At 42.7% G+C, this 22853-nt stretch overlaps 1 protein-coding gene across 1 annotated transcript in view; it reads left to right on the top strand.

The window, feature by feature from the left end:
• Nucleotides 1-22853, top strand: part of LOC119410540 (TRPM8 channel-associated factor homolog) — a 49880-nt gene that overhangs the window by 12660 nt on the left and 14367 nt on the right. Inside the window, exons 8-9 of the mRNA XM_037677422.1 lie at nucleotides 897-1133; nucleotides 5064-5287. Of these exons, the coding sequence (XP_037533350.1) occupies nucleotides 897-1133; nucleotides 5064-5287 (461 nt within the window). The remainder of the gene's footprint in view (nucleotides 1-896; nucleotides 1134-5063; nucleotides 5288-22853) is intronic.

Below are 22853 nucleotides of genomic sequence, written 5' to 3' on the forward strand. Positions count from 1 at the left end.
GCAGGGAATGAAGTGGCCTGTCTAAAGTTGGGGGGCAGATTGGTCCAAAGTTTAGGGCCAATGACGGAACAACGCAATCTCTGAGTTTCAGCTTGGCTGGCGCACCAGTGGCTTCACACTCTCCAGCTCCAGAAAAAGGCAGAACTACCCACATCTCATTACATAGTACATCATACTAACATACAGCCTCATGTTGTGGTTCAGCAGTTGCAAACCTCTGGAGAAACAACAGTTGGATTGTAAAAACAGCCAACAGAATGCCCCTCTACACTCACTGATTGAGATTTTTAATGAACAATGTGCTCTCAGAGTCAGCACCCTGTCTTTGGATGGTTTTCTCTCCTGCCATCTGGGAAAAAATATCAAATGATAGTTTTGTTCCAACTGCAGACAGTGTCATTCATGGGCTGCTTGTTCAGGCTCCATTTTAATCTTTTTTATATGGCGTTGATGTTCAGTTGTACATGTGTTTTTACACTTGTTATATTATTTATCTTGATTTTTTTTCTTTTCTTTTCTTGCATTTTAATGGTACTGCTATAAGCTGGGGAAACAGTGTTTATTTTTCATGTACATTCTATACATACATTGTTGATGTAAGAAATTACAGTTATTTTATGTCTTATGAATTTTTAGCCCTTCTTTATTGTATCATCATGCTAGTATCAAGAACTAAAATGGTCAACAGTGTTTGACAAAGAATTTTAAAGTGCATTTTAAAAAACATTATGCAATAATTTGTTAGTAATTACCAAACTCTTTGTTTATAAGAAATAGTTTCTTGGCAGATACAATAATTTCTTTGTTGTTGTGCAATTTCACAAGGAGTTTTTAATCTTATGTTTTCTATCAGGTGTTTTATTTTTATCACAGCATTCACTTCTGTTTCACTTCAGGTGTGACTAAAGCTGAAGAATGGTCCTTGGTACGTGGAGCTCCTGCACCCTTGGCAGAGTTTGAGTTTGAGAACATCATCCTCACTGTGCCGTCACCTGTTATCCGTGAACTGGCGTTCCCTCTTGAGGTGGAAAAACTCTGGAATGACATCATGGGGGGTGTTGCAGATCTGGCTGCCATACCACACAAATTCATTCGGAAAGAACGCATTGTTGCTGATGTGCAGATTCTTCTAGGTAAGAATACCTTTTAGTCATATTCAAGAATAATTCTTGACATTTATTACAGCTAAGATGAAGAAAACAACTTTTCTTTACTGAAATCACTTGTTCTTCACATTAAATACAATGAGAGGAATTACTCCATAAGGAACAATGTTTTAAATCTAAATAAGATACTCTACTGTAGCTTCAACATACTGACCAATTTTAATTACATATCCACCAGGAGCAATATGAGATAAGTTGGCCTTCCAAGGCCAAGCAGAGAGGCCAGATTCAGATAAATAGCATTTGTTTGGGGAGGCAGACTTTGGTTCCTGTCTGCTTTCAGTTCTGCTGGAATTCTTGTTGGTGAATCCAAACAGCCAGATTTGTGGATATTCCACCAGCCTGTGCTTTAGATTTTCTCCATGGTCAAATCCATCATGCCAGCGAGTTCCAGGGAGCTTGCAACAAATCTCAGAGGTTGGCAGTTTTACCATGTCTGAAACTGCTGCTGATGTCTTCCTAATTTGTCGATATCCTAGGTATCCGCCAATCCAAAAGGCAGAAAACCTGTTATCATAAATCCAGTTATGTACACGTCTTATCCATGACATACCCAGCTGCGTGCGTCAGTTTGGAAATGAGGGCTCTCCAGCACTCTGTCTCTTGAAAAAATGTTTATCAGTTACGTTGAGAGACCAGCTGACCAGATCCATAATAATATTTTACAATTCGGAAGATGTGTAAAGAGAGGCTCTGATACATAGGACAAAGAGCAAAAGCAGGAGGAAGGCAGGAGAGGGAAGAAAAATCATCTGCCTTGTTCAAGGGCAAGTGAGAAAAAAAACTGTGGTGAACAGATTTTTGGAATTTGCCACATGCTAATGGCAATACGTTTGTGTATTTTATAGGAAGTCCTTGAAACAAGTTTTTTTTTGTGTGAAGATTTTTTGAAAACTTTTTTTTTTTTTTGCCAACTGAGACAACTAGTGTATAACAGATTATAAAGGATTGAGCAATGCTCTAGAGACCCATCACTGCCTGATGCTCTCAACAAGTTCCACGCATGCTTTGAAGACCCTAACAGACCAACCAGCACCAGAATCACCTCACCACCAGATGAAGAGCTTCTTAGCGTGACCTCAGCAGAAGTAAGGAGTACTTTCAGGAGGATTAATCCTCACAAGGCAACCGGTCCAGACAACATCCCTGGGAGGGTGTTGAAAGAATGTGCCGATCAGCTCTGCGAGGTGCTGGCAGATATCTCTAACTCCTCACTTACCCTGACAACAGTTCCCATCTGCCTGAAGACCGTCACCATCATCCCAGTCCCAAAGAGCTCTACAGTGACCGACTGTACCGGCCAGGAGCCCTCACCCTGATAGTCGCTAAATGCTTTGAAAAACTGGTCACGACTCACATCAAAACAGCCATCAACATCAACGAGGACCCTCATCAGTACACAGACTGCAAGAACCGATCAACAGAAGATGCCATCTCCTCTGTGGTCCACACTGCTCTCACCCACCTGGAGCAGAAGGACTCCTCCGTCCATATGCTCTTTGTGGACTTCACATCTGCCTTCAGTACCATAATCCTCCAAAGCGTGATGGACAAACTACTCACACTAGGACTAAGCCCCTCCATTTGCAACTGGGTTCTAGACTTCTTTACAAACAGACTGCAGTCAGTGAGGATCCACAACGTCTCCTCCTCCACCATAACCCTCAGCACTGGCTCCCCTCAGGGATGTGTGCTGAGCCCTCTCCTGTTCACTCTGCTCATGTATGGTGTGTACCTACCCATCCAGCTACACGTAGTTGGGTGTGCACCTGAATGACAACCTCAGCTGGGGCAACAACACCACCAGCCTGATCAAGAAAGCTCATCAGAGACTCTTCTTCCTCAGATGGTTGAGGCGAGCTGTTCTGGGAAGCTCAGTCCTCACCTCCTTCTACAGGTGTGCAATGGAGAGCATCCTGTGTTCCAGCATCAACGTGTGACATGGAGGCTGCACAGCTGTAGAAAGAAGCGCTTTGCAGAGAGTGGTGAAGGCTGCACAGAAGTCTGTTGGAGTCGGTCTCCCCACCATCACAGATATTTACACCTCCAGATGCAGGAAGAGGACCACCTGCATCATGAAGGACCCCACTCACCCAGCACACACACTTTTTGCCCCCCTCCCCTCAGGAAGGAGGTTAAGGAGCATAAGTGTAGAATCACTAGACTGAGGAACAGCTTCTACCCTGAGGCTGTTAAACTCATGAATCTCTAACCAGAATAATCACTGTAAAACATCATGTTGATGCTGATCTGTTTCATGTTACTGCTGATCTGTTTCATGTTGCTGCTGATCTGTTTCAAGTTGCTGCTGATCTGTTCCAATGTTGCTGTGTTCATCCGTACTCATCTGATCACACAGACTCATGTTTGTGCTGCTGTTCGGCGTATAGTTTTTATAGTGCTTAGTTTATATTTAGTTTATGTTTTTCTTAGTTCATAGTCTTAGTTCATATCTTAGATCTTATTACTGTTTTTATTTTACATTTTATTGTTGGATGTAACTGGGACCCTGCGTACATAATTTCGTTCCACCACATGTACCACATGTGGTGTGAACGACAATAAAGAATATCTGTACCTGTACTGTTAAAAACATAAATGTTGAGAGTTTTGCATGTCTGAAGCATTGACATAAACAGTAACTCTGCAGTCTTAAGGTCACAATTAACACAAGCCATGACTTGTGTGTTTGTAAATCTTTCCTTTAATGCCACTAGAAAAACAGACACACTGATTTGTTAATGTGCAACAAGTCTGTGTCTTGATGTAAAGGAAAATTTAATTAGGTACATAAGAGGAGACATTCATTGACTTTGTCCCCAACACATCTACTAGTCTGTAGTTATCTCTGCGATCATAACTAAAATCCTTGGTCAGTTTGTTGGCATCAGTGCCTTTTAACCTTTGGATTCAGCTTGCGGTCAGAAAATATTTCACTTTCCATCCATAAGCAACAGCAAATATCCATTGTCCATCTGTTCTTCTGTCCGTTGCTTTTTCTGGAGTTGGGTCAATGCGCAGTAGCTTGAGCAGGGAGGTCCAGACATCTCTGTCCACAAGCACCTCTTCCAGCACTTCTGGGAGGACTCCAACGTGTTCCCAGGCCAATTGAGAGACAGAGTCTCTACGGGAGCATCCTTACCAGATGCCTGAACCACCTCAACTGGCTCTTCTCGATGTGGAGGAGCAGCAGTTCTGCTCTGAGTCTCTTCTGGATAACTGAACTTCTCACCTTGTCTCTAAGGGAGAGTCCAGCTACCCTGAGGAAACTCAATTAGTCCACTTTGTGTCCACAGTCTTGTTCTTTCGGTCAATACCCAAAGTTCCTGATCAAAAGTGAGGGCATGAATCCAGACCAACTGGTGAACAGAGAGCTTCACCTTGAAGTTCAACTCCCTCTTCACCAAGATGGGCTAGCTCCTGTTGATGTGAAAGAGCAGTGGCTTTACTCTGAGACTCTTCCGAACTCTCATTTTGACTGAAGAGAACAAGAAGCTTGATGTCCCTCGCCCAGATGTGGTTTACTGGGCCCCCACCCTTGAACTAGGCTATGGTGAGTTGCTTGTTGGTGAGCACCTGATGACCTATAGGGCTCCAATGAGTTACAGTGATTTTCCTTCCAGTGGGCCCACTTTCCTCAGGAGGGGACATACGAGTTATCTGCATGGTGCCACTGGCAGCAGCCAATGGCCGAGGTTTTGGTGCTCTGACCCTGGCTTACCAAAACTGACTCTTGGGAGATGTACAACAGGATCCCACTACTGCTAAAATCAGTACTTCTTACCACTCAAAAGAGAAGAATAGTGCATAACACTTATGAACACCAACATAATTTACAGGTTTAACTTTCATTCACTCTGACAAGAACATTAATTGATCACTGTTTTCTCCTTTTAGGTTGGTTGCATGCAGGTTATCCTATTATGATGATCAATTCTGCAACGCCAACGCAGTTCAGTTCAACACTTGCCAGGACCACAGGGCTGTGGGGAGAACTTCATGAACTGGGACACAATCAGCAAAGAAGTTACTGGGAGTTTCCACCTCTCACCTCAGAGGCCACATGCAACCTGTGGTCAGTGTATGTGAGTGAAGAGGTGCTCGGAATCAACAGGGCAAAGGTGGGGTTGTTTTTAATCAAACAATAGTAAACTTAAATAAATTTTATTAAATTATTGATGTTCTGTAACAAACCTCTGAGCCCCCCACAGAACAGCTGTATCTATACTTTAATTAGATTTCGCAGAGGTGGACTCAGTTTAGTAAATAGGTGACTTACAAAGTAATTAGTTACACTGAACTGTTCGGAGTATCAGAGTTAAGGGTACTAAATACAAAAGCACACCACTGACTTTATTAGGAGTAAAAAAAATTACAACCATGTGTAATATTGGGGGATCTATCACATAAAATAATAGTAAAATATGTTGAAGTTTATGGTAATGTAATATGATGAAATGCAGAAAAATTCAAGGCCTAACAATGTTTCAGGGCACTGTGCTGTGATCACTTGTATCAAATGCAGCATAAACTTTCACCAGAGCTGTTTCATTCAGTGAAATTTTTATATTTTTTTAACATATGTTTGAGATGTGAGCTGCAGCATAACTTATAACCTAAAGGTTAAAAATGGTCTATGGATCTGATGTCAACGTTTTTTATTTAGTTTTTAAATTTAGTTTTTTATTTAGTTTTTTATTTATTTATTTATTTATTTATTTATTTATTTATTTATTTATTTTTGCTAAATAAAAAAATTAATGCTGATACATTCCAGCTAGTACTGTGAATGGCATTAAAAATTGTAGTAAATGGAGATTGGTTAAAAAAAAAAAATTAAAGCAATTATTTAAAGTTTTCTCAATTAATTTTACCATAGGACATTTATGTGTTTTTGCTGTGTATAAAAGGTAGATGATGATGTAAGGGCCATTGTTTATCAGAGAACATATCTAATAAACCTAGGAAAAAATTAATTTTATGATAGCTGGTGCAAGCACTTTGCTTGCCCAGATTTTCAACATGGGTTGTTCTACTTCACTTCAAACTCATGTCCTCTACCAGAGGCCAGTGAGCTTTAGGCAGTGTCTTAGCAGTTCCTAAACCTGCACTCTTCTGGACAAAGATCTCTGAGGTTGTTCCTGGGGGTCTGTTGTAGCCGCTCTTCCAGTTTTGGGTCACAGCATTGAGTGGATGGATTAAGGAGGTCTGTGTCAGATGTTGGGGAATGAGGAATTTTGATAAGAAATGAGCTATTGGAGCAAGACATCTGTAGTCAAGAGCAGAGTACTTAAAGTGCCTGTGACATGCATATCCTACAAATACAAGAGTATGGCACATTATAAACTTGTCGACAAACCATTATACAGCATTATTATACAGCAATTTGTAGCAATGGCCCGGACAAGAAAATAACTTGAATAATATTTGACCTTGATTTGTGACCTTGACCTTGAAGCTGGAGTGTTTAAAAGTGTGCATGTTACTCCATCTAGTGATAATGCGTACGTGTAGGAGTTTTGTTAAATTATCTTGAGCAGATCAGATGTTGTGATACAGACAGCAGACTGTCCAACAAAGAATATACCATGACAATATGTCCCACCTTCGACAGGCGTAAAATAAAAAAGTTTGTTTACTGAAACATTATTTTAATCTAACAAGGTTAAGTCGGGTCCTCTGGATGGATTCTTCTTCTTGAAACATGTTGTCTTTTATCCAAGACTTCTTCAGTCTGAGGAGCTGCAATAAACTCAGTCTTATAAACAGCACCTTCTCCGATCAACCAGTTAGCATCACTCCTCTCTCTCAAACCATTGTTCCTCTCTATCCAGGATGTGAACATCTTCATCCCTGAAGAGTGACCACTGGCCTGGAGATGAGTGTAGACCGCAGAGTCCTGGCCTGATGATGTTGATCTTCTGTGCTGGGCCATCCTTTTGGCCAGTGGCTGTTTAGTTTCCCCGATGTAAGACTGGTCACAGCCCTCCTGACACTGAACAGCATACACAATATTACTCTGTTTGTGCCGGGGGACTGGATCTTTGGGATGAACCAGTCTTTGCCGTAATGCATTTTGGGGTTTAAAAGCCACTGGGATGTTATGTTTAGAAAATAAACATCTTGGTTTCTCTGAAACTCCCACAGCATACAGAATGACCACTGGTCTGGGTTCCTCCTTTTTACCTGATGGCTGGCTAGAGTCCTGTTTGGGTTTCTTCTCTGCTTTCAGGAAGGCCCAGTTAGGATATCCACATTGCTCTAGAGCCTGTCTTGTGTGGGATTTCTCCTTCTGCCTGGCTCCTGAGTTAGTGGGGACACTGTCTGCTCTGTGGTACAGAGTCCTGGTGACTCCTAACTTGTGCTCCAAAGGGTGATGGGAGTCAAACTGTAAATACTGGTCTGTGTGGGTGGGTTTGCAGTACACCTCGGTTTGCAAATGTCCTCTATCAGAAACTGAGACCTCACAGTCCAAGAAAGCCAGCCTGCCATTTTTAACATCTTCTCGTGTGAACTTGATGTATTTATCCACAGAGGTGAGGTGGTCAGCGAAATGTTGGACTTCCTGAGATTTAATTTTAACCCAGGTGTCATCAGCATACCTGAACCAATGACTTGTTGGTGTCCCTAAAAAGGATGTCAAGGCTGTCTTTTCTACCTCCTCCATGTACAGGTTGGCAACAAAAGGAGAAACTGGAGACCCCATAGCACACCCATGTTTCTGCCTATAATATTGCTCCTGTGGAGTTTATTAAACCTATTGTTTAATAAATTTCAGACTGAGAACTTAACAAATAAAAAGCGAAGTTTTATTGGTTTCTTCTGCAGAAGGAGAAAACACATGAACAAGCACGCAGCCTAGGAGTTCTGTGTATTCTGAAAAAACATGAGCAATACGGCTCCATCCACACACACCCTCACACGCAACAGAACCCACTTGCCTTGACACAACAGGCGCCAACCTCATCCGCAATCCCATCAGGGCAAAAAAAAAGACAGCACGCCTGTGGTCAGTGTCAATCCCATCAGGACAAAAACAGACAACACGCCCGTGGTCAGTGTGACTAGCCCCGGAGCCGGGCCTCGCACCGACAGGCCTGCGAGACTCAGAAGAAAAAAGCCTCACACACTGATGCTGGAGGAGTGCAACTGCTGCAGTCCAGACAAGCCCAACAGAGTGCAGTGATATAAAGCAAATGAACAACAAAAGTGTGTAGTGAACTTGACCTGATGTCAAATCAATGACCTTAGGATCATATGGTCAGAAACTGTCATTTCATTGATTAGCATCCAGAAATACAGGTTGATCGATCCTGAGACTTTCTTTCTTGAATTAATCAAGTGGAAAAAGACAATTCTCTATGATCATTACTATTTTACAAATGTTTTGATAATCAAATTGTGTTAGTTCAAACAATGTTTACATGTTGAAGTGAACTACTCATTTTTATTAACTGTGAAACAGTAAATAATGATCCTTTATCCTCATTCAAAGAAGAAATCAGGTTAATATGTGTTTCTTGATATTCTGTCTTCAATGAGCAAAGTTGTAAGTGTGTTAAAGTTCAGGTTTCGGTCAACTAAAAAGTTTACTGAAAAGAAATGTCATGTTTAACTTTTACAGCAAGATACAGGAGAGGTGGCTCCACGAAGTCTGGTTTTTCCATGATATCTTTCTGTCTGTTCTTAAACAATCCTTGACTTTCCATAACACCTTACATCACAAACCACACCTCTGCTTTGGTCCATCCACCAATCAAAAAGCTCTCATATGAACCGGAAGTAGAGCCCATTTAAATGTGCACTTCCCAGTTCAACTAGAGAGTTCCAGAAGAGTTCACAGATGAGTTCAGAATGTAGAGTTCAAGAGTTGTGGAATCCAGAATGCAGAGAGTTTGGGAGTCCGTGAATGCAAACGCAGGCATTCATGGATGCTGCTAAACCAAACAAGCTGAACCAGAGACGATTTTGGGAATTATAACTTCTGTTTGGATAACCTCGCACGGCTCTCTAGGTATTTGGCTGTTCTCACTGAGACGCTGAACAGTGGTTGGAAGTGAGACTCCACGCCGGAACTGATCTATCTTCAGAAAAGGTAAAGTCGACCTTCACCAAAAGTGTACTGTTTGGGACAAGCTGAGTTCCGAAGGAGCGTGCACGTTCTGGTTAAAACAAACAAATTCCCTCACACATCTCTCTGTAAGATAAATCTCAATTTTCCATCTTTAAACTCTCCTTTCTGCTAGAAAATTAATCCAGATGTTTTCATTAATGTCTGTGGTGAAGCAACGGAAAATCATGGCCGTATGGTTTTCCTGGTTGTAAAACTGATTAATTATGTGTTGTTTTCATATTCTGCCAAATTAATGTAAATGTGTGATGTGTTAAACTTGATTCTGTTAATAAATGACCCACTCGCTTGGTGAGTCAAAGATAATTAACGTCTCACGTCCACATTTCTGTTAAATTCAATGCACTTACATCACACAGTCCAGAAAGATGAGTGAACCCGTTTAATGTATGAATATATCTCAGGATATGTCATACTACAAGTGATAACAAAATTGATGAACAAAATAAACTGTTATCAATCTTTTCATTTCCACAATTCCTCCCTTTTGTTCCCATAGGAACAACAATAACACAAATATGTACAGATAGAGATATAGACACTGATTAACAGAACCTTCAAGGCACATGTGTCATACGGAGTATGGTTTAACATATGGCTATCATAAACAACAGTTAGAAATTTGCTAAGGCTGTTTTTGTGGGGGACAGACCCCTGTAAATGAGAGCAAGCATAGGTTTCTGCCAGGTGGTCAGGAGTGAGGGCAGTGGAGATCAGGCGTGTGAACAATGAGCGAATACAAGGTATACAACAGCAACCACAAGTTATTAGAATGGCTAAACAAACTCCTATGGAGATAATCAGGGGCCTGATTATGCCCTTCCACCGACCGAAAGTTTTGTTGAACCAATCAGAAATCGGATTATCAATCCCAGAGGCATCTTGCATTTCTTGAGACAAGTCCTTCAGACCTTTTAGGGCTCTGGCTACTTTACCATCTGGTGAGTTTTTGTATTTCTCTTTTCTTACCAGGGGTTTTCACACATGGTCCTTCACCTGGAAATAAACAAAAGTGTTCACACAAGAAAATGATCCCACATGTGAGAACAGTTACCCCACCCAGTGCTAGGGTGGTTTTCCATGGATTTTGCAGCAGGCCCATTTTTGGTCTTCCTGGGGGGAGAGCCTGTAAAAAAGTCTGATGAGGGGTGGAGAGTTCTGTATGGGGGCAGTTGGTAGGGTGTAGAGGGGCATAGAGTTTGATGGGGGTGGAGAGTTCCTTATAGGGCAGTTGGTAGGGTGTAGAGGGGCATAGAGTTTGATGGGGGGTGGAAAGTTCTGTTTGGGGCAGTTGGTGGAGTGCAATGGACCAGGGGATGGTTTGTTATGGGGGGGGGGGGGGGGGAAGCTGCCTCACCTAGGTTTGAGACCTAGTGAGTGAGCCGCCTCGCCCAGGCCTAGGTTTGGGAGGAACCTAGTGAGTGAGCTGTCCTTGCTTACTTAGACTCAAAGTCTAAATAAGCTGCTGTCTCAGCTGCCCGATGGCACTGAGTGAGCTGAGTGGGCAACTTAGGTGAACCTAAGGTGCTTGTTGGGGATTCGGCTCTCCCAGTCCTCCCTCTGATGGTGGCGTGGTCCCTCTGAACAGCTTACAGTAGGATGCGTGGATCCTGGTAGCTCGCTCAGCCACCTTGACAGCTGTGTGGGTTGTTAGCAGCACCTGGAACGGTCCTGTCCACCTGGGGGAGTTCCACCTTTTCCTTCTGAAAAATTTAATCATAACAAAATCTCCTGGGGTTATGGTATGCAATTGTTCCTATGCTGGGCCTGGGAGCCCTCCTTGGACCTGGGACCTAAGGGTCCTTAAATGATGTGTTAGTTCAATGCAATAGGTTAGCATGTTATGGTCATAGTGTTTTAGGTCATTGGTCGGGTTAGTTGTGGGTCCCACTCCCAGGTTGGGTGGGGCTGCAAACAAGATTTCAAAAGGGCTAAGATTATGTTTAGCCCTTCTGCGCATGCGCATGTACATCAGTGCGATGGGTAAGCATGTAATCCAGTTGAGTTTTGTCTCGTCACAGATTTTTGTCAGTTTGTTTTTTAATGTCCCATTTTCTCTTTCCACTGTGCCTCCGCTCTGTGGGTGGTACGCACAGTGTTTGGTCAGATCAAAGTTCAGTGTGGTTGATACTTCTTCAAGAATCTGATTTGCAAAATGGGGTCCGTTGTCACTGGAGATTCGTTGTGGAATGCCCCATCTTGAGACCACCTCCTGTAGGATGATTCTGGCTACTGTGCTGGCTGTAGCATGTTTCGTGGGGAAAGCTTCAACCCATTTAGAGAACATGTCCACAATGACTAGACAGTATTTTTTGTTTTGAACTGGTGTTAGTTCAATGAAATCAATCATTAAATGTTGAAATGGTGTTGTAATTGTTCTGTGGGCACCTTGTGCTGTTGTTTTTATTGTCTTTGAAACATTGTGAGTGGCACACACAAGGCAGGAGTCACAGTGTTGAGCAGCTGTTTTTGAAAAATTTATGGTAAACCAATCAGCATTAATTTGTCTTAACATACCTCCCTTTGACACATGATCCACAGCATGTGTCAACATGGCAAATTAAGGGAAAAAATGTTTAGGTAAACATGGGTTACCATTTGGACCGGTCCAGATATTGTTTGAAAAAAACACAGCCGTGTTTCTTCCACTCAGCCTTTTCACTGGCTGTTGCAAATCTTTGCATGTCTGTGACAGAGAAAGATGGAGGGGAAGTGTGAGGCAGGGTGAGAGTAGTTTGTGGATGAGCACAGACAGCTGTCTTAGCAGCATCATCAGCAAGTGCATTTCCTCGGGACACAAAATCTGTGTTTGATGTGTGAGCTGCACATTTAATAACAGCCACTTTTGTTGGTAAAGTGATGGAAGAGAGAAGGTCAGCTACAAGCTTGTGGTTCAATATAGGTTGTCCATCTGAGCGTAGGAACCGTCTGTGTTTCCACAGTGCTCCAAAATCATGAACAACACCAAATGCGTACCTGCTGTCAGTGTAAATATTAACAGTTTTTCCTTCAGACAAAACACAAGCTCTTGTCAGGGCAATGAGTTTGCATGCCTGGGCTGAGCATGGTGGGAGTGAGTTGGCTTCAACAGTGTGTGTCAAAGTAACAATGACGTAGCCACTTCAGATTTGACCAGTCACTGGGTCACGTGAGGCAGAGCCATCAACAAACAGGTCCCAGTCTGAGTCGTCTAGAGGGTGTTGTTGTAAGTCAGGTCTGGGTGTGCAGACTATTTCTAACTCAGCCATGCAATCATGTGAGAGGCCTTCTTCAGATGTTGGCAAGAGAGTTGCTGGGTTTAAAACATTTCAACTTTGGATTGTTATGTTAGGCATGTCAAGGAGGCTGTTGTGATATCTCAGCCATCTGGCTGTGGAGAGGTGTGATATTTTCTGTTAATTTAAAATTTGTGTGACAGAGTGGGGAACGAGGAGGGTCAGATCAGAATATCCTACAATGTCTCTACTAGCTAAAACCGCTTTGTCGGCAGCTGTAACAGTGCGCAAACAGAGAGGCAGTCCTGCGGCAACAGAGTCGAGTTTAGCTGAAAAATAGGCGACGGGCTTCAATCTGTCACCATGTTTTTGGAGCAATACGGATGTCATACAGCCACCTCGCTCCTCCACGGCCTGTATGAAAGGTCTCATGAGATCTGGAATATCAAGAGTGGGAGCTTGTTACAGTTGGATTTTAAGCGCTTCAAAGGCCTGCAACGCCTCAGGGGACCAAGTTAATTTGGATCTCATTTGAAGATCTTTTTCATGACAGATGACACGTAGAGGAGTCTCCATTTCAGCATAGTTAGGTATGAAATGTCTGCAATAACCACACAATCCTAAAAAGGACATTAATTGTTTCTTTGTCTCGGGAAGTGGCAGAGTCACTATTGCTTTAAAGCGAGTGCCTGCAATTTCCCTACCTGCAGCTGAGATTCGATGGCCCAGAAATGTCACAGTGGTTTGCACAAACTGCAATTTAGACAGAGAGGCCTTGTGGCCCTGGTCTGCTAGGTATTGAAGCAGACGGACAGTATTTTCCCTGCATGAATGTTCTGAGGGTGTAGCCAAAAGAAGATCATCAACATATTGTAACAATGCACAATCAGAAGGAAGTGAGAAACCTGTTAAACTGTCATTCTGCGCCTGATGGAAAATGGTGGGTGACTCACAGTAACCTTGACACGGCGGGTGAAAGTGTAAGACTTTCCTTAAAATTGAAAAGCAAACCAAAATTGGCTGTCTGGATGTACGGGCATGCTGAAGAAGGCGTTGGTCAGGTCAATGATGGAGAAATGGGTGGAGCCTGATGGGATTTGTGACAAAATTACATAAGGATTTGGAACAATGGGTGCACGTGCTTGAACCACAGAGTTCACTGCCCTAAGGTCCTGAACAAAGCGCCATTCATCAGGGGGCTGAGGTCTGATCTTTTTCACTGGAAAAATAGGGGTCCTGACAGGTGATGATGGACAGGGAACAATTACTCCAGCCTCAAGCAGAGAATGAAAAACAGGAGAAATGCCCTTTTCAGCATCAGGCTTAAGGGGGTACTCAGGGATTTTGGGCCTATATGATGATTTGGGCGTGATTTCAATGGGTTCCTGGTTTTTAATCAACCCTACATTGTATTTAGTTTTTGCCCAGAGATGTTGGGGGACGGCTGCCAATTCAGGACTGTCCAGAGACAAAATGGACATTATTAGTCATGCATTGTTATCAATCACTTCCTTAGTCGGCCGTACAGTCAACAAGTGACAAAAATCTTGTCTGTACATGTTGAGTGAACGTGAGAAGAAAAGGCTGTCGTGGGGTTCCCAGTCTAAAGTATTGTGAGCTTTAAGTGCTAGAGGACCCCAAGAATGCCACTGTTGGTCAGGTGGCTTTGCCAGAGAAATGTGAGGGAAAGAGTCTGCTGTAGTAAAATACAACGTCTGAGGAGTCATGTTGTCTTTGAGTGTGATTAGGACAAAACAAGAGTCTGAGGTCCAAAAGAGGGACGAAGTGGTCAGTTGTGTCTCAGGGGTCATCAAAAATGAGTCTCCTAGCTGGTCAGCAGTTTCTGAAGTCACGTGAGCTGTACAGTGAAGACGCTATTCAGACATAAAACAACTTGAAGGTGGGAGTCTGTCTCTAGCCATGTTAAGCAGAGACTGTTGTTGAGTTAGATCCAGCAGGAGCCACTCAAAAATGTATAACAAATCAGGTGTGAGTGAAACAAGAGTTTCTGGATTTTCTGCTTGTTTTAACACAAGCAGACCTTCAGATCCACAACTAAGTGTTAACCTAAATTTTAGTATCAGGTCTCTGGCCAGTAAATACACTGGGCATGAGGCTGACAGCAGAAATTGATGATCATGTTGAGTTTGATCAAATGGATCAATGACTTTTAGGGGGGCTGTGACAGCTTCAGGAATGGCATGGCCAGATGCCCCTGTAGAATGTACTATTTTGCCTGAGAGGGGAGCATCAGTAAAACATTTTTTCATGAGCAAGGATTGTGTTGCTCCTGAATCAACAAGAAATTTAACTGGGATGTTCTGAACCAACACTGTAAGCATGGGTAACTTCAGATACGCTGACTGGGTGTATTTGAAATATGTTAGAATGATCTCACCTGTGTCTAATGGAAAAACAGGTGTGTGTGTGCTGATACTTGCAGTGCGGAGTCTTGGGTCCTGGTCTTCCAGCACTGGTCAGGTGGAGTAACCTCCTCTCCGGCCTCTGCCCCCTGGATGTCCAAAACCACATATACCGCATCGGTGTAGGCTTGGGTAAAAAGTCTGTTCATTTTGTGGGTGTGTTTGGTTTGGCCCGAACTGTTGGTACCTTTGGTCTTGTGGTCTTGATTGGAACGGTGGGCGTCCTCTTCCACGCCACTGATTTCTTTTGTGGGGGCAGTTTCGGACCCAATGGTTGAGATCTCCACACAGGAAACAAGGACGAGGTCCAGCTGGGTCGTTCTGGTGTTGATAAGGCTGGACAGGTTGCTGCTGGGGTGTTGGTGGTTGAGGTAGTTGGGCAGCAGCTGTAAACACCCACACTTAACCCCCACCCTCATTCGCCCCACTCTGGGCCCATGAGCAAGGCCCTTAACCCCACCGTGTGCTCCCTAAACAGGTCTCTCTTGAAAATGAGTTCTCGTGGCTCAATGAGACTAACCTGGATAAATAAAGGCTAAATGAAAAAAAAATAATAATTTAACGTCATCTGTGTGGCTGCTTGTAGCAGCGTGAGCTGGGCCTCTTCAGTTTGTCTCTGCTTTTTCCTTTGGGTGGAGGTCTGCTCTGCTGTGTGTTGATCCCAGGCCTGTCTGGCGTGTCTGAGGAGCTCATTCAGGCGGACGCCAGTTTTCCATCCAATATAGGTGGTTTGGACAGCTTTGCGGATTGGTGGGAGAAGTCCATTCATCAGAGATTGACAGAAAATGATCTCGAAAGATGTTGCTTTTTGGGCGTCTTGTCAGTCCTCAAAAGGAAACTCAATGCCAGAATGTGTTCTGAAAACAGGCAGCAGCCTGTTGGAATAATCCTGTGGTGACTCATCTTGTTTCTGGGCAGTGTCTGTGATGGTAGTGAAGCTTGGGGTCTGAGGATACGCTACAGTGATGCGTTTAGTGATTACTTTCACATGTGTGAAGAACTGTTGGTTGTCCTTGTGATCTGCCTGGACGTTGACAATTCAATGTCCATCACGTACATCAAATAGTTGGGCCCCAATGGTGCTGATGAAACCAATCCCGTACACAGAAGCCAGTATCATTTTGAGCTCAGCTAGTGTGGGTCGGACCACTTCTATCATATTTATCATAGCAGCAGCTACAGCAGCTCCTCCTTGTGCCAGGTCAGGCAAGTGCTGGCTTGCCATCTCGATCAGGGTCGCCTTTGGCCATGTACGGTACACCAGTTGGGGGCCAGTCGGTCCTCCAACCTCCAGCATTGGGTTGGTGAGCAGGTCTTCAGGATCGTCCACTCCATCTGCAGCTTGGGGAAGGTCAGATAATGATGATCTGTGTTTTTTTTTCTTTATGCTTTGCTGTTTAACGTCATCAATTTTCTTTTATATAGCTTCAGCTTTTTCTTGAAGGGCCTTAATTTTTCCCATTTTTCTTGTGACGACTTTAGTACTGGTTCCAGCGACAGGACCTTTAGTATCAGCTGTGGCCTTCAGCGAGGACACTGGTGGGGTTTCATCATCTTCTTCTTCTGAATCAGATGCTGGTGCATATCCTTGAAAATCATCATCAGATTCGAGGGCCCAAGTGGGTTTTAGTTCTGGGAACAGCTGAGCTTGACCTTTAATGGGTAGTTTTTGTGATTTCTCCTTCTTCCTTTTTTCTGATACAGGTAGGGTATAAGGTGGTGGGTTGGTGAGACCAGCCAGAGAGGGGTACAGCTGTCCGTGGGAGACAGAGGTCCACAGGACTCCGGTGTATGTGGAAGAGAAGACGAGAAAGACACATTTAATTTGTCCTTAAGCGATTCCTTTTTCTTTTTTGCCTGAGTTTCTAATATTTTTTGTGAATTTGTCATTGTCTCATTTTTTAGAGCCAATTTGGTCGCCTTTTCAACTTTTTGAGTCATCTGGTACATTTTAGATGCTGTTTTTTGTGTTAGGGATTTGGACTGGTTTTTCCATAATTTAAATGCTTGCTCATGGTTATGCATTGCTACAAACATGTCCTGTGGTATTTTCTTCATATTACACTTTTTTTGTTTGTTTTAACAATTGTTCTTCCAATTTTTGAATTTCTTCGGGGTCGAAGGAACCATTTTTTTTTTTGGAAAATTAAATTTAGAATGCCACTGTGAAATAAAACTGATACACGAATCTCCATGTAATCTACGCATACAGTCCGCTTCTGGACCACAAGGTACATAATCCTTGTCCTTACTTTTTCCTACACCCATTTTTGTTTAATTTTCCTGGTGCTTCCTTGTTTAATTATCCACTATTTATTTTTCAGTCCCTTATCGGGACCTACCTCGATTTGTTTATACAAATCTACCTCAGTTTTATTTTTAAAACCTACTTCGTTATACACTAATTTATTTCTCAGTCCCTTATCAGGACCAACCTCGATTTGTTTATACATATCTACCTCAGTTTTATTTTTAAAACCTACTTTTGTTCTATTTATTTCTCAGTCCCTTATCGGGACCAACCTCGATTTGTTTGTACAAATCTACCTCGGTTTTATTTTCTAAAACCTACTTTGCTATATATTAAAAAGTTTTTCAGTTTACCTTAACTAGTTGTTTTTTGTTGTCTCAGTCTGGTTTGGATTCTGTCGAGGTCGAATCCTCTCGATGGAAAAAAAACAGAACATCCCCTCGCTCTCAAAGACTAGCAGAGGTTTAGAGGAAGTATCCAGCGATTCCTAGTGATCAGCCCCGTCCTGGGTCCACCGAGTTGACAGACCAGCGAAAAATCCAGTTTGTGACGCCAAATTGTGGAGTTTATTAAACCTATTGTTTAATAAATTTCAGACTGAGAACTTAACAAATAAAAAGCGAAGTTTTATTGGTTTCTTCTGCAGAAGGAGAAAACACATGAACAAGCACGCAGCCTAGGAGTTCTGTGTATTCTGAAAAAGCATGAGCAATATGGCTCCATCCACACACACCCTCATACGCAACAGAACCCGCTTGCCTTGACACAACAGGCGCCAACCTCATCCGCAATCCCATCAGGGCAAAAAAAAAGACAGCACGCCTGTGGTCAGTGTCAATCCCATCAGGGCAAAAACAGACAACACGTCCGTGGTCAGTGTGACTGGCCCAGGAGCCGGGCCTCACACCGACAGGCCTGCGAGACTCAGAAGAAAAAAGCCCCACACACTGATGCTGGAGGAGTGCAACTGCTGCAGTCCAGACAAGCCCAACAGAGTGCAGCGATATAAAGCAAATGAACAACAAAAGTGATAACAAAATTGATGAACAAAATAAACTGGTATCAGTGTTTTCATTTCCACACTTCCCATATGTGAAATAGGTTGACTGTAGGCACAGTTTCAAGATCCAGTCCCCCGGCACAAACAGAGTAATATTGTGTATGCTGTTTAGTGCCAGGAGGGCTGTGATCAGTCTTACATCGGGGAAACTAAACAGCCACTGGCCAAAAGGATGGCCCAGCACAGAAGATCAACATCATCAGGCCAGGACTCTGTGGTCTACACTCATCTCCAGGCCATTGGTCACTATTTTAGGGATGAAGATGTTGACAACAATGGAGTTAAATTCAAAGCAGTCTGCTCCTTAGATAAATTGCGTTAACCGATTATTTGTATATATGAATATTTCTGTTCAGTGCCCTGAGATGACTTCTGTTGTGACTTGGTGCTATATAAATAAACTGAATTGAATTGAATCATTTTCTATAGAGGAACATTGGTTTGAGAGAGGAGTAAAAGAGGCCATCTTTGTCAAGAGAACTCGTCCATTAAACAGGGGCGGAGGCCTCCGTGTCCAACTGTCACCATCTTACAATTCTGTTCTTGCTAGTATCACTCAGCCCTCTTTGAATAGCAAGTGGCCATCAGGGCACTAACAATAGGTTGTTGGGCTGGTGGTCCTCCTTTTGCATGTGAACAACTATTGGCTGTCGCCAGAAAACTGCTTGATCCACTATGAGAAGGTGCTATTTATAAGACTTTGTTGCAGCTCCTCAGACTGAAAAAGTATTTTGGATAAAAAACTAAATGAAAAATTTATGTCACAGACACTTTAACACTCTTGAAATATATGCATATCAAATCAGTTTGGTTGCAGTTAGATGAACTGAAACAATTGATAACTAAACAGATGTCTTGTGATTTTGTCTCTTGATTTCTATCATAGGCATGTCTCAGTAAAACCTCACAAGATATTATAAACATGTTTGATCAGTGTTTAAGTGGTTGAAGAGTCTGCAACGAAGTTAGACTCAAAGCAGTCTGCTCCTCAGATAAATAATGTTATTAACTTATTTATTATGTATATAAATGTTTCTGTTCAGTGCCCTGAGATGACTTCTGTTGTGACTTGGCGCTATAGAAATAAACTGAATTGAACTGAAATTAATTGAATTGAAGGCCGTCACCTTACCATTTTTACTAAGCTATCAATGTTATCAATTTATAGATCGCAGTGTAGATGAACAGATGCTCAGATATATTCATCATTTAACGCGGATTCCTCATTTTTCTGGACTGAATAAAACGTGCATTGAATTTAAGGAAATGCAAACGTGAGACGTCATTTATATTTGACCCATCAAAATGAATGCGGTCATTTATTTACAGAATCAAAATTTAACATCAAACATTTACATTAATTTGGCAAATTATGAAAATAACAACATAAGCAATCAATCAGGAAAAATCATACGGCCATGATTTTTCCGTTGCTTCACCACAGACATTTATGAAAACTGTACAATTATGATCTTTTACCCACATGAATGTGGGTGAGCATTTTACACAGACATTTCTAAAATATCTGGAAGAATTTCTACTTGATAGAAGAGTTTAAAGATGGAAAGAAGTTTAGAGGGAGTAAGATGGTGTGTGAGGGGTGAAATGTGTTCACCAGAATCGACACTCTCCGGCTTTCTTCAGCTTTTCCTTACAGTACACTTAGGTGATGAAATCGGCTCCTTTACCTGGAGATGTCTCAGGTGAGATTCCGTTTAACGCACCCTTTCAGCGTCTCAGTAGGATGCTGTTACTCGTCCGAAGTAATGGCGAGGCTCTGTTCGACACATATTCACCTCAGTGGAAAATGTTATAATCCCATGGAACTCGGAAGAGCTCTGTTGTCAGGATCATCCCGTCTCTCACAGAACTGGTTGGACTGTGTATCCAGCAGAACTCCAACAGCACTCCATCAGAACTTCAACAGAACCAAGACCGAGTAGACCAGGAAGTACTGACATTTTAAAGAGCTGTTTCCCGGTTCACTTTTGGGATTTGTTCATTGGTCAGAAACGACCAGACGGGGTGTGTTTTGTGACGTAAGAGGTTAGAGACAGCGAGAATTGTTATGAAACAGATCAGAAATGTTCTCACAGACAGAGAGAGTTTTGTTTTGGCGCGTTTCAGAAACAGGTGCTAAAACTTCTCTATTTACGTCTGAGAGGATTCTAAAACATGACAGTTCGTTCAACAACTTGTTTTTCGTTTGACTCCAACCTTGGAAACGCACACTTGCTCACTCAAAGGCAGAAATCAGAAAATGCATAATTATTCTGTTACAGCTTTGACATGAGAATAAAAATCATTACACAGTTAATAAAATTGATTAGTTCACTGCAACATCTAAAATGGTTTGAACTAAGACACTTTGATTATCAACATTTGTAAAATAGTAATGATAATAAAAAGAGAGTGTTCTTTTCACTTGAATCTTCAAGAAAGAAAGTCTCAGGATGGGTGAACCTGTATTTCTGAGTTCAAATGAATGAAATGACAGTTCCGGTCCCACAAGGTTCTAAAGGTCAAGATTTTTGACCTTAGACTTAGTTTTTGACATGGGCCTAGTCCACTACAGTCCCCCCTTTGGAAATCATCACCTGTCCATGGGGATGAATTCCAACTATGGACTTACGCCTTCGATTGTCCTTGAAGCTTGATGTAATCCAGCAAAGAAACAAGAGTCAAGAGTAATCCAGCAAGGAAAACAAAAGTCAAAAGTAATCCAGCAAGGAAAACAAAAGTCAAGGTAATTCCACAATGTTCTCGGTAATTCCATTGTGTTGATTATAATCCCATATCGTCTCGATAATTCCATTGTAGCAATGCTTTAACCCCTTGGAAACAGAGTCTGTAATCCATTGGAAAAAGTCATATAATCCACAATGGTAAATCCACAACGATTGGAAGTGTTGATTAATCAGCATACAGAGGGGTACCCTTGGGTTGAACTGAAGAAGCGGCCACTGGATGAAGAGTGGAGACCAACGTCAGGATTGCAGGTCGCCTCCAGCGAAGGTTGTCTCCAGCGACGTCCAGCCTGTGCCGTTCTGGTTCAATGTGTCATGCAATTATGTGGTTTAAGGTGGGCTTATGAAGGGGATTTTACATAAGGCCTTAAACTATATGCACCTGGTGTGTAAGCTATTATGGTTGGGAACAGCTACAACTACCAGTTAAGGGGTGGAGCATGCTGAAAAGGGGTAACTACAGGGGTTTAAGCCTATAGAAAAGGGTTCCAAACTACTTTTCCATTTCTAACTTGGGTTAAGTTAGCTTTACATGGCAAAATATAGTTTGGTTCAAATGTCTGTTGTCTTTTAGACGAACGACTTGAGATTGGGTGTTTGGTTTCCCCATAAACGTTTTGGAAGTCTATGGCGAGACTTATCAAAAAGAATTAGCTATCCCCCCGAATAGAATTGTTCGAGTAGGTTCGGCTTAAGCGATGTGAGACCGATGTAGATTATGGTACTTAAGGTAACAATAATATACATTGACTCCGCAAGGATTGCAATTTAGCGAATGAACTTCATGTTGGCATGGTTAAAGGCCTCTTAGTCTCTAACTTAACTTACACACAAGATACATTCTTACCACAGAAACAACCAAAATCAACTAAACAACGTTTCAACACCGACAAGAGTAGTGACTAAGCATCTAGAAACATCGTTTCACTGCTTCCCCTCACCCTGGTTGTCAGTTTCAGTCACGCTGTCCCGTGTGAGTGGCTTCTTTGCGGACCCGCTTACGCGAGGCATAATCATATCGAGGTGCGCTGCATGGCGATCCACGTCGACTCGGAGTGACGTTTGGCCCCGGAACAGGGATGCGAGTATCCCACACAATACGAGGGTTATCGTCATTAGCAGGGCTATGATTAATGTGTCCGCGCTCGACCACGCATAGGTAATTGGTTGGATCGGGTTCTTAGTTGTGGACCTGAGGGACTTGAGAACTCGGTTTATTGGTTCCACGTCGACGACTTGGGTGCCTTCAAAACGGATCCTTCCCAGAGTCTCTGGATCTATGTCTATAGACATATTTCCCAGGTACTCTGAGTCATCCAGAGTCGCGTCCCATCGTTCCGGATCGAGGTGATGGAGCGTCAAATCACCAATGTGTATGGTTGTTCCCTGGGGAACACTGATCCACATTGTTTTGTCCGGTAACGTCAAAGGTCTATTTGCCCCGGGTTGGTCGTAGGCTATGATCACCTTTCTTTGAGGAGCGTTCACTAGCCAACGAGAGCCAATTATTTCCGCTTTTGCATCTTTAGCCAGGTGTCGAGGCGTTACGGTCGTTGAGCACTTAGAATTTTCCGGAATAGGTGTTAATCCGCATATGCCCGCGGTTTTATTCCACATAAACGGTTTGCTCGGGCACAGATAGTGTATCTCCCGAGTGAGAACACACATCTGCAGGTTTGGAGCTAGGTAAACTGAGGGGTTGTCGTCGTGGTACGCAACCATCCTTGGTGTGTCAATTTGAACATGGTTTTCGCCGTGCCAATTGCCAACATTTACGACGTCCCTGAGTCTATATATGCCGTTTGAGGGAATTATCGGTAGGTTGATAATGAACGCCATTTCCAACGTTTTGTGATTGAC

The sequence above is a fragment of the Nematolebias whitei genome, chromosome 6 (genome assembly GCF_014905685.2).
Source record: "Nematolebias whitei isolate Nwh7 chromosome 6, NemWhi1, whole genome shotgun sequence".
Lineage (NCBI taxonomy): Eukaryota > Metazoa > Chordata > Actinopteri > Cyprinodontiformes > Rivulidae > Nematolebias > Nematolebias whitei.